This window comes from Lipotes vexillifer, unplaced genomic scaffold, assembly GCF_000442215.2.
Source record: "Lipotes vexillifer unplaced genomic scaffold, Lipotes_vexillifer_v1.1 scaffold238, whole genome shotgun sequence".
Classification (NCBI taxonomy): Eukaryota; Metazoa; Chordata; class Mammalia; order Artiodactyla; family Lipotidae; genus Lipotes; species Lipotes vexillifer.
Window position 1 is genome coordinate 1,274,413 of NW_006785665.1, and position 11,636 is coordinate 1,286,048.

The 11,636-nt window shown below is 53.7% G+C and overlaps 1 protein-coding gene across 1 annotated transcript in view; it reads left to right on the forward strand.

The window, feature by feature from the left end:
* The first annotated feature begins 5,037 nt into the window (after positions 1 to 5,037).
* The window catches only part of HDGF (heparin binding growth factor), a 23,710-nt gene continuing 17,111 nt past the window's right edge, over positions 5,038 to 11,636 (forward strand). Inside the window, exons 1-3 of the mRNA XM_007457875.1 lie at positions 5,038 to 5,124; positions 11,408 to 11,484; positions 11,605 to 11,636. The exon at positions 11,605 to 11,636 is cut by the window's right edge and continues 113 nt beyond it. Of these exons, the coding sequence (XP_007457937.1) occupies positions 5,038 to 5,124; positions 11,408 to 11,484; positions 11,605 to 11,636 (196 nt within the window). The remainder of the gene's footprint in view (positions 5,125 to 11,407; positions 11,485 to 11,604) is intronic.

Here is an 11,636-nt window from a genome sequence, read left to right on the forward strand (position 1 = left end):
AGAGCGGAGAAGAGAACCCAGGAATACAGCTCCCCGGGAGCTTTCATAGCCCCTTCCACATGTGAGGTCACACGTCCCTCAGCAGAGACCACCGCTGTACCCTCTCCATGAGCTGGCAACTCCAAGCCACTCCACACCCGTGCTGCCTCCAAATGAAGCTTCTAAAAGTTCACCTCTGCTCTTGCCTAAACACTTTAACAGCTTCCACTGTCAACCAATTAAATCTAAACTCTGGAGAGTCTGGCCCAGGCATTAGTATTTTATAATTCTTCAAGTGTACAGCTCAAATGGAAAGCCATGGCCTTGGAACACTGCTGTCCAATAGAACTTTCTGAGCTAATGGAAGTGTTCTGTATCTGCTCTGTCCAATACAGTAGCCAATAGCCACATGAGGCCACTGAATACTTAAAGAGTGGCTCATATGACTGAAGAAGGGAATGTTTAGTTTTAATTAATTTACATTTAAATAGTCAGATATGTTAAAAGTATAGCTTTAGAGAATGAATCCAATGATTCTCACTTTTAAAGAAACAGAATCCAGGAGTTCCCTGGTGGCCTAGTGGTTAGGATTCCGGGCGTTCACTGCTGTGGCCCAGGTTCAGTCCCTGGTTGGGGAACTGAGATCCCGCAAGCTGCATGGTGGTCAAAAAAATTAAATAATAAATAAAAATAGAAAATCCTCTTTTAAAAAAATATTTTTCTTATACAGGATATTACACATACAGAAGAGTTATAAAACATAAGGATTTTAAAGAAAAATAGCTAAGGGAATTCCCTGGTGGTCCAGTGGTTAGGACACCTCATTCTCACCGCCAAGGGCCTGGGTTCAATCCCTGGTCCAGGAACTAAGATCCCACAAGTCTGTTCTAAGCACCTGTTCTAAGCCTGTTCTCAACATCCCCCTTTACAGATGGAAAACTGAGGCACAGAAAGGTTGAGTAACTTGTGGCTGGTCACACAGTTGGTAAGTGGTAGAGTGGGACTCAAACGCAGGTAAATGGGTTCCCAAGCCCATGTGAATACCCACATTCAGTGTAGTAGTGCCAGCTTTACCAGCGCATAAGGCTAGTACCTAGAAGCTCACTGCAAAGTAACCCATTTTCTTGAACTAACTATTACTCAATCGAATCTGATAAATACAGTGATCACTGATTTTATCAAGCATTTACCATGTTCCTGGCTCTATTCAAAGCACTTTAAAATACATTAAATTCATTCAATCCTCATCACAACCCTTTTTACAGACATGGAAACTGAAACTCACCGATTTCACAGACATGCAAACTGAGACTGGGGGCAGTGAGGTAGGTTTCCTAAAGCAATACAGTGTGTCACGGTGGTGGAGCAGGTACTTAGACCCTGTTATCTCTGACTCTTAACCACTCTGACTCCTTGTAAAATGCATAAAACCATGAATGTTTCTTTTTTTTTTTTGCGGTACACGGTCCTCCCACTGTTGTGGCCTCTCCCGTTGCGGAGCACAGGCTGCGGACGCGCAGGCTCAGTGGCCATGGCTCAGGGGCCCAGCCGCTCCGCGGCATGTGGGATCTTCCCGGACCGGGACACGAATCCGTGTCCCCTGCATCAGCAGGCGGGCTCTCAACCACTGCGCCACCAGGGAAGCCCACGAATGCTTTTTTATTTTGGGAGGCACCAGTGGGAGGGGCCAATGGAGGCGGTCTTGAAAACCACTGGTCCAAACTTCCCATCCTTCTCTCCTCCATTTTCCAGAAGGGGTAACCGGGCCCAAGGAGTAGTAATGGGAGCAAGTCACACAGCGTTGAGGGCTGGGACAGGAGCCAAACCCCTCGACTCTCTATTAGGAGTTAAAGGGAAGGAAGCTGACATTTCCTTTGAACCTAATGAGCAGGTAAGGTTTTCACCCAGATGATCTCCTTTTCACTTTACAAACACACCATAAGGGTAGCTATGTGTATTAGTATTTTTGCAGTGGAAGAAAATTTTGTTTAGAAATTCTAGTTAAGTCATTTGCTAAAAGCAAGTTTCAAACAAACACAGATTGTTTCCACTAGACTACATTGCCCCTTCCTCTAGTACTCTAAATTCCACAACCCCACTGCTGTGCCAGTTCCCCCTTCTTCCTGACATGGACAGAAAGAAGTCTGCCACCATCTTCCCTGACCTAGCTCCTCCAGACTCGCTTCAGAACCCTAGAGCCAGATCTGCACCCTCAAGCCTTCTCTGCTCTAGGGCCCCAAGTCCACTGTCTGTCTTGACCTCCCACACACACAAATGTAGAATCAAGCACCAGCATCAAAGGAATCATCTCACTGAGACATCTGTGAATTGGTTCCAAGCTGGACTAGCAGTCGGGGGGCCTGTGACTCAGTGTTTTAGACCTTACTAATCAAATGGAGGTCCAAAGCAGCAGCACCTTGGATGATGAAATAGAAATGTGGGCACCCCACACCTACTGAGTTAGAATCTGCTTTTTAAGAGGATCCCCAGGTGATTCATTTGCACATTAAAGTCTGCAAAGTGCTAAATTAGACCTGAATCCCAGGGGATCCCTGGGGAAGCAGGTTTATGCCCGCCCCTGTAACTGACCCTCTGTGGCTCTTGGCTTGGTTGTTAGGGGCAGCTGTGAATTGGTTGATGATGTTATTGTAAGGAGAACTTGGATATTAAATTGCAACCAAGGCCTGGGCGATTACTGCAACAAAGGGAACCCTGGTTGTTTTATTGCAACCAGCATCTGCATGGCAGACTGAATGACAGGCCCAAGAGATTTGTTGCAAAAAGAATTTAAGAAGACTTATTGCCATCTCCATGCAACAAAGTGGAGAAATGGATAGGAGTCTTTGGTTTAACCTAAATTGGGGTGTGCTAAATTGGAAAATAGTTTAAAAAAACATGTTTGTTGCACTAAAACGGCATATTTATAATACTGGCCTGAACACTAAATAAAAGGAAACCAATTGTGACACTGGATTTACTGAAACATTTCTAAGAACTTGTGACAAGATTCTCTCCTAACAGTAATAAGAACAACAAAGAAGGGTATTAGCCTGACAGAATCTGGACTATCACACTGACTGCATTTCAAACTGGAATGCATGGTAGAGTAAACACCAACTGGGATCTAGCTGCTCTGTTGCAACAAGTTTGGATTTGCTATTGAAACAAATCGACAGGTCTGTGGCTGAGGGCACGCATGAGGACCTTGCAGAGTGCCCCGCTGTGCCAGCAGCCTGGGGCCTGGAGTGCCTGTGGACAGGGCCAGCCACCTCCTATCACAAGGTGGGATTATGCTGAGAGGCCACATTTTATAAAGGCAAAAATTGTGAAATGCATTGCCATGGACATAAGGACAACCAACTGATATGAAGGTCTGCAGGGAGCAAGGTCAGGCCTCAGCTAATGATAAGCAGCCCTTCCATGTCTGTGATGTTGGCAGGAAAGTAATGTGATCCCATCTCACAGTTGAAGAAACTGAGGCTCAGGGAGAAGTTCAGGGGGTAGCCCAAGTTCTCATGACTAGTGAACAGAAGGGTAGGATGTGGATCTGGGCCTTTTGGCTTCATCCTGCGCTTCTTTTTCAGGGAGACTTTGCATATGCTTTGAAGTAGGATCAGGAAACTTGTGGGAAGAAAAACACACATATTTTCTCTCTTCAAACCTAGAATATTTTGTTGCAAAATTTTAAGGATCTGGACATACTATAACATAAGATCCAAATAGCTTATTTCTAAGTTACCATAGGTGTCTGGAATTTCGGCAAATCCAAGATCAACAGAGTGACAGCAAATCAAAGATGTAATTACGGCAAAGTCTTGTTTGGCTTAATGGTAAGCGACGTGAATTCAAGTTTTGGCTCTATCAGTTCTTAACATATAACCTAGTCTAAAATGTAGTCTCCGGAATCCGGCAAGCTCACATTCGTCCTTTAAGGCCCAACTCAAAAGTCACCACTTTGTGAAGCTTTCCCAGATTTTTCCCCACTCTCACCGCCCCGAGAGAGCTAGTGACTTCGCGTTTTATCGATGGTTTGGGATTTACTGGCATTCTACTGTCTCTTCCCACTAGAACAGAGCTCATCTTTGAGGGCTTAACTGGTGGTAAAGCCCAGATCTCTTTTGCCAGGAAATAGCAGAGAACCAAGACCTGTCTAATGCACATGGAACGTGGTCACTTTGTGCCACAACCCCTCCGAAGCTTCCTCGATACCGAATTCCACAAAGGCCGTCGTAGGGCGCAATCCCCGACGTTTCAGGAGCCACCCCACAGACTGTAAGCACATCGAGGACCAGGCCAAACCTCTGTGCGTTCAGGGGCGCGGTGCCCAGCTCTCGCCCCGGCGCCCAGCACGCTGCTATGCACTGGGTGCCCAGCAAACATTCGTGGATAGGGATGGAGCCGAGGGCAGGGAGACACTGCGCCTAAACGTCAACAGTTGGCAGCGCCGAAGCCGCAGTTGGGAGCGACCCGCGGGGCCGGGGGAGGGGCGCCAGGCCGCTCCGTCCTGCCGGGCGCCAGCTCCTCCCGGGCGGGCGGGCACCCACCGACAGCGGGCACACAAAGCCTACTCGGCTTGCTCGGCAATCGGCTCCTCACGCCTGTGTCGCCGCGCACCGCCAGGCGGCTCCAGGTTGGGCGTCGGGCAGTGGCAGGCACAGGGCGTCAAGAAGCCGCACTCATCAAACCGCCGCGGGAGGGAGCGCGGAGGAGGGAGGAGGAGGAGTGAGAAAGGGAGGAGGGAGGAGGAGGAGTGGGGACCGGGAGGGGGGTGGAGGAAGAGGCCTCGCGCAGCGGAGGGAGCAATTGAATTTCAAACACAAACAACTGCACGAGCGCGCACCCATCGCGCCGGAGCGTTGCCCCCGATCCGCGCCCGCCCCGTCCGTGCGGCGCGCGGGCGGAGACGCCGTGGCCGCGCCGGAGCCCGGGCCGGGGGCCACCATCGAGGCGGGGGCCGCGCGAGGGCCGGAGCGGAGCGGCGCCGCCACCGCCGCACGCGCAAACTTGGGCTCGCGCTTTCCGGCCCGGCGCGGAGCCCGGGGCGCCCGGAGCCCCGCCATGTCGCGATCCAACCGGCAGAAGGAGTACAAATGCGGGGACCTGGTGTTCGCCAAGATGAAGGGCTACCCACACTGGCCGGCCCGGGTGAGCAGGGCGGCCCGCCGCCCCCTATCCACCTCCAGACTTGGGTTGCATAACACCCGGGAAGGGCAAGAGCGCTCCGCGCGGAGGGGGTGGGGGTGGGGGGCGTCTGAGTCCCCGAATCTTTCCCGAGCGACTGAAGCCCACCCGCCGGTTATATAATGGTGGAGGCGGGGTGGTGGGGGTGGTGGTGGCGGCAGCGGCGAACACCTGGCCACACGGCGTCCGCGCGTGGTGGCGTGTGCGCGGCGTGGGGATCTGAGGGCGCCGGTCACTTCCCGGCCCCCGGCTCCGCGTGCTCAGTACCGCCCCCAGCCCCCATACTCCCAGCGGTTTCGGGCGCGCTGCCTGGGTCTGGGCCAGCAGTGTAACTCCTCCCACCCACCCCCCCAGGCGCCACCGCTACCCCCTTCAGGGACCCCCTTAGAGACCCCCAGTTTCTTCTCTGATTGTTACCCCCAGTTCAAACTCTCATCTTCCTACATTAGATGGTTAAGAAGGATCTCAGCCGTGAAAGGCTAGATGGAGGCGGAGTTCGCTTCTAGAAAACTTTGGTTTGGGGCATCCGTAAGAGGTCTGAAGTTGGGAGGGTCGAGGAATCGTTGGGGGGCGGCAGAAGAGGGGATCCGTCTAGCTTGGAAATTACCGGCTAGTACCCTTCACTCCTCAGCTCCACAAAAATATTTCTGCGTATGCTGCCGACTCAGATTGGGGGCTGAAGGTGGCAGGGCCCTTGTTGGGATTGGGAAGTCCAGTCCAGACTGCCCTGCCTCTTAGTGGAGGTGGGGGGAACCCGAGTTGCTTCTCCTTCCCATTTCTGCGCCTCTCCCGCCAGAACGGCCCAGTCTGCCATGTGGTTGATTCAGCCCGCCAATGTGAGGCGCCCACCCTCCCCGCTCCAGCACCTGGCCAGGTGGGAGGGTGGGGCCCAAATGCCCAGCCTGGTTCATCATGTTTCCCCTAAGAACTGAGACAGGTGAAGTAAGGAGTAAGGGAGGTTGCCAGAGGGTGCTGGAGGAGGTTGGGGGTGTCACAGGGCACAGTGTCTCTGGCACCTTATTTCGACGTTGGTGTAGAGAGAGGCCTTTGGTATCGGCCCTAGAGTATAGGACTCCTGTAGCGTGTAATCCAAGGGCAGAGAGGAGTAGAGGGAGGGAGTCTTCTGGGCAAGGGGGCCAAGTGCAGAACTGCCTTATGGCTGTGGGTTGCTCTTTTCCACATGAGTCTGTGTCTTCATCTGGGCCAGACCCTGCTCTGAGCTTGGGAAGTTGCCCCAGGCCCCCTTGGGTCCTGTTCAGAATGTCCAGACCAACTTTGGGGCCACTCCGAGAAAGTCCAAGAGACCCTTCCTCACTCAGTACCCTCTCCTGAGGAATATACCTAATCCCATATGCCCTGAGTTCCTTGTTCCCTGAAACTTCTAGAAGTCTGGCCTCTGGAATGGGAGTGAAGTGCAGAGTGAAGCAGGGCTCTCCCAGCCTCCAGGGCCTCCTAGGGGACTTGGGTTTGGGGGGTGGGGGGCAGTGTGAGGAAGCAGCCACAGACAGCCTTGTGTGTGCATGTATGTGTGTGGTGTGTGAACACTCATGTACTTTACCCTGCACCTTTGATCCATCTGGCTTCTTGGTCCAGATGCCAAGGTCCTGGTGGGCAGGGCAAGAACTGAACACAGGTCTCTACTGCTTCTAGCTCCTGGGGGTGGGACAAAGTCCAGAGACTGGGGAGGGGGCTCAGCTGGAATGGGGGTTGTAGGGAACCCCTTCAGGCTGCAGGGAAGAGAGAAAGGGGGGCCCATGCAGACCCACATTGGCCCCTGTGAAGAAGACCTTCAGATTTCTGGTAGCCTTTGGAGTGAGGGCAGCACCTGGGACTGGGGATGCTGTCCATTTCTTCTGTTCACCCTAGGCCTCCAGGACAGAAGGGCGGGACGGCGAGGCAGTCTCTTGCTCTGTTGAGGCCTGGGCCCTTTAGATAAAGTTCGGGTTGGGGGAGGGAGATCAGACTGGATCCCAAAGAGATAGGACCCCACCCTTTGCCTGTGCGCTGGGTCTTGATTCTGAAAATTGGAGGGAGTGGTACACCCAAGGTTGCTATCTTCCGAATACATTCTCCTTGAGCACCAAAAGAGCAGACAAATCTGAGTCTCCTCACCATCCTTGGGTGCTGTCTTAGTCTTGTGAGTGGCAGAGTCTGAAGGGGGGCCTGGCTCCTCCTGAGATGGAGGAGGAGTAGGGGGGCCTTGCTGACTGCTCCATCTAATAGGCAACCAGAGTCCTCAGCCATGGTGAAGGCCACTGTGTGGGCTTTCCTTGCTCAGCCCCTGCTTCTGGGGAGGATGGCTGACTCTGGGTGAGACTGGAACAGCCCAGTGCTTGGAGAGTTCAGCCAGAGGGACCACGTGGTAGGCAAGACCTGCCTGGAAGGATGGTGTGACTCCATCTTAACCTTCTCCTTTCCTCTTCCTCCTGCCTGACTTCCTGGGGGATCTCCAAGCACTTAACAATTAACCTCCAAGACTCAGGGATTTCCCCCCTTAGGTTCCTTCCTCCTTTCTCCACTTCCTGTTTCACAGTCCCAGAAAACCTGAGCAGCCAGAGGGCCTCGCCCATCTGTCCTCCCTCTGCCCTTCCCCCACATCCAGGCACCACTTTCTCTTTTCTGCCTCTTGGGCTTGCCACACTTTCCTGACCCCAACTGTCTCCTGCCCCACATTTTACGGTTCATGGGTCAGGTTGGGCCTGGGCCTTGGGTGTGGTGGTCAGAACCGTGGCTGGCAGTCAGGGTGGGCTTAGCCTTCTCTGCTGCCTTTCTATGTGCTGAGCTGGCGCCCCTGGGCCTGGATTTGGTATGAGGCTGGGGGAGAGGTGTTCAGTCCTCTCTCCCCACTCCACACCTGGGTACTTCAGGCCTTAGAAGGTGTCCTGGGCTCTGGGAGGATGGGACTTGTGCTCAGGCCTGTGTGATGGAATGAGGCAGAGGGCGGGGGATGGGGGATGGGGGTGGGGGTGGGAGTGGATGAGCCCCGGCGGGGGAAGTAACTTGCCAGGATTCCTGGAATGGCTGAGAAGTAGCCGAGCCCCCTCCCCTGTTGGCCAGTGGAGGAGGTGCAGTGGGGTACCCAGCACTCATCTGGCCCCACCCTGACCCACTTAGCTTTGACTCACTTGTTCTGAGTCACAACCTGGATATAAAGGCACCGCCTGGGAGACACATGTCTGTATTGGGAGTACAGGCCTCCCCTGAGACTTCATATCCTCTATGTCGTGGACGAAGAACCTCCCTTCACTTCCAAATGCAGAAAGACATTTCCTTTGTGGCTTGAAGGATGAAGGGTCCACTAGAGAAGGAATGTCTCCCCTTTTTGGGGTGAGGGGTTGGGAATTCCATTAAGTAAAAGGAGCACGCCTCTCCTGGCCCTTACCCCACGGTTGCCTGCACTCGAGGTGAGGTGGGATTGGGGTGGCTTTATGCTTTGGGGGTAGATGCCCATCTGCCCAGGCCCCTGGCCTCCCTCTTTCCTCTTTCCTCTCCACCTGCCCTTTATCTGGCTAGAAGTCAGCAGGGCGGGTATATCTGGTGTGTCCCGTTCTGTCTATTTTTAATTCCCATCCATTCTTTGGTTTCTCCCCCGCCCCTGAGGCTGGGCAGCTGGTGGCCTCCTGGATCCCCTGTCACAGCGTTCAGCTACCTCACTTTGAGTTTGCTTCCCACGGGAAAGAGACTGATGGGCAGAGCGCTGCTTTGCCTGGTCTGAGCTCCTTGAGAGGACCACATGTCTCCTGTTTCTGACCCCTTCACTCACCATCCCCCCTTTCCTGAGCCTCAGCTTCTCCCTTTTCATCACATGTTTCCTACAAGCCTGTTAACGTCCTGGCTCAAGTGTGGTACTGAAAATGCAGAGCCCAAAGTAGTTCCCAGCTGGGACCCTTAGATATTCCCCCCCGCCCCCCCTCCCCCCCCCGTCCTCTTTCCTGGTGCACAAAGGTCCACCAAGAAGAGGCCTAGGAAAGAGCTTTTGCTATTATTGTCCTATGCCTGTCTCCTGGGGTCTCTAAGCCCTGGAGCCCCTCATTTTATTTTTTGCTTCCCCCTCTGAGAGGAGGGTGGGGAGCTAGCAACAGGACCCAGGTATCCTGGCAGAGGACTGGCTCCTCCTTTGCCCACACCCCAGCTCTGCCTTCCTGAGAAGGGCCCGCAGCCCTCAGCCCTAGCTCTGGTTTCAGGCGCAGCCAGGGACCCAGGTGCCAGACTCCAGGCTTGGGGGTGGGGTGTGTGTTAGTGTCCCCTCCTCCCCAATCTGGAGAGAGGGCCTGGGGGGGAGGGGCAGTCACATTCCTGGTTGCTGAGTGGCCCCGGGGGCGGGGTTGGGTTGTCATGGCGATGGGGATTGAGCTGGGGTGGGGGACAGCGTGCCTTTCCACCCCCAGCTCTCACACCCCAGTGTCTTCCCGATTGTGGGGAGGGCCCAGTTTGTGCTGAGCCTTCCTGGGGGGGAGGGGCTGGACCTCTGTCCCCAGAGGCCACAGGGCAAGGGGGGAGGTGCTTAGGAGCTTGAAGACTCCATGTCTGGAGCAAGATGCCCCTCAGATTCTTGCTCAGGTTCCACCCCATCTCCTGGATGTGTCTCAACTTACTTCCATCCACCTAGCCTCTCTGTCTCCCCAGGCCCCCAGTCAGGCACTCTATCCTAGTCTCTGTGTGTTTAATCACTGCCTTGGCCTGTCTGTCTCTTTCCTATCTGCACCCCGGGCCCCAACCAACATGGCCACCTGGCCTCTGTCCGGTGGGAAGCCCGGCCGCTAGGGCTGCTGCAAGTGTTGCTGGGAGTTGTAGTCCTCTTCCCCCGTCCCCCACACCACCACCACCACCACCACCCCCCACCCCAGCTCAGCTTGGCCTGGGCTTCCAGGGCCTGATCTGGGAGAGGCTATCTGGGCCACTGCCTCTCACCATTTCCCTGACCCCTGACCTCAGACCTCTGCACCTTCTCCACCACAGCATCCCTTATGCCCCCAGGACATTTGAGGCAGAGGATCAAGTCAGGAGCTCTAGTTCTGAAATCTGGCCCTCACTAACTTGTCCTGTCATCTTGGGCAAATCACTTTTCTTTTCTGGGCCTCAGTTTCCTTGTCTGTAAAATAAGAGAGTCTGACTACATCACATGACTTTCAGAGAGTTCCCCAGAAGTCTTTTGGAGCTGCTACTGATGGGGGATACTGAATAGGCAGCCTCTTGGCCTCACCTCTCCACTTCAGTCAGCAGGCTGCTTCTGTCTGTTTCATACAGTCATTCAGCATATCTTCACTGGGTGCTAGGCACTGTGTTGGACTTATAAACAGACCTCTCTGTTCTCAGGGCAGGTATAGTCCACGTAGACATTAATCAAATGGTATCATGAAGAACTGTAAAACTGGAATTGTGAAAAGCACTGTGAAGGAGAGGTGCTGAGAGTTTTATCTGGGAAGCCGACCAGGTTGGGAGAGATGGGGAAGCTTTCTGGAGGAAGTGATGATGGGGCTGAGGTTGGAAGGCGGATCAGGAGTTAGTATAGGAGACTGAAAGTTCAGTGTGGCTGGAGCAGAGAGCAGAGGGCAGCGTACTGGGGAGAGGAGGATGATAGCAAGCACGTATGCGGGACGTACTACATTATGGTCATTTAATCCTTACAACGCTATGGCTTAAGTACTGTGACCATCTCCATTTTACAGTTGAGAAAATTGAGGCTCTGTCAGTTGCCCAAGCTCATACAAATACTGTTGGCAGCATTGGAATTCAGACCTTGACATTACGGAGAATGGTGAACAGGTGGGCCCTAGAGTCCTGAAAAGCCACCGAAAGGTTTCTAGCAGGGGAAATGAAATGCTCAGACCCGCACTTGGAAAGGCCCCCTCTGGCTGCAGTGTGGAGAATGGGTTGTAGTGGGACAAGAATGGAGACTGAGAGAAGAGAGGGAGGCTGTGGTTTCAGTCCAGGCAAGAGGGGACAGTGGTTGGACCAGGGTGATGGCAAAGACGTGGAGTTTTATGGGCAGGATCTGTTTATGGAGGCTGTTTGGTTTGTGAAAGAGAGGCGGGGATTCTGCTGGGCTTTTATGCCTGACTTCTTTTGAACAAAGTCACACTGCTAAAAATGGTTCAGAAACCCCTTTGGTGAACTCCTGGGTCCCTCTCAGTCTGATTTTTCACAGATGTGCCTTAGAGATCAGCCCCTTAACCCCTACCCTCCGGCCCCAAATTCGTGACCTCAAGACTCCAGCTCACGCTCACTCTACTCATCTTGCTCTCAGATTGACGAGATGCCTGAGGCTGCCGTGAAATCAACAGCCAACAAATACCAAGTCTTTTTTTTCGGGACCCACGAGACGTGAGTGAGGGGGCAGAGGTGGGGAGGGCCACGGGGGGACCACTCTGGGGAAAGAGCAGTGGTGACGGCACACCTTCCCTATCGGGCTGCGCAGCTCAGATGCGGTGAGGGACTCGAGAGCACAGTCTCCCATCTCTCACCAGGGCATTCCT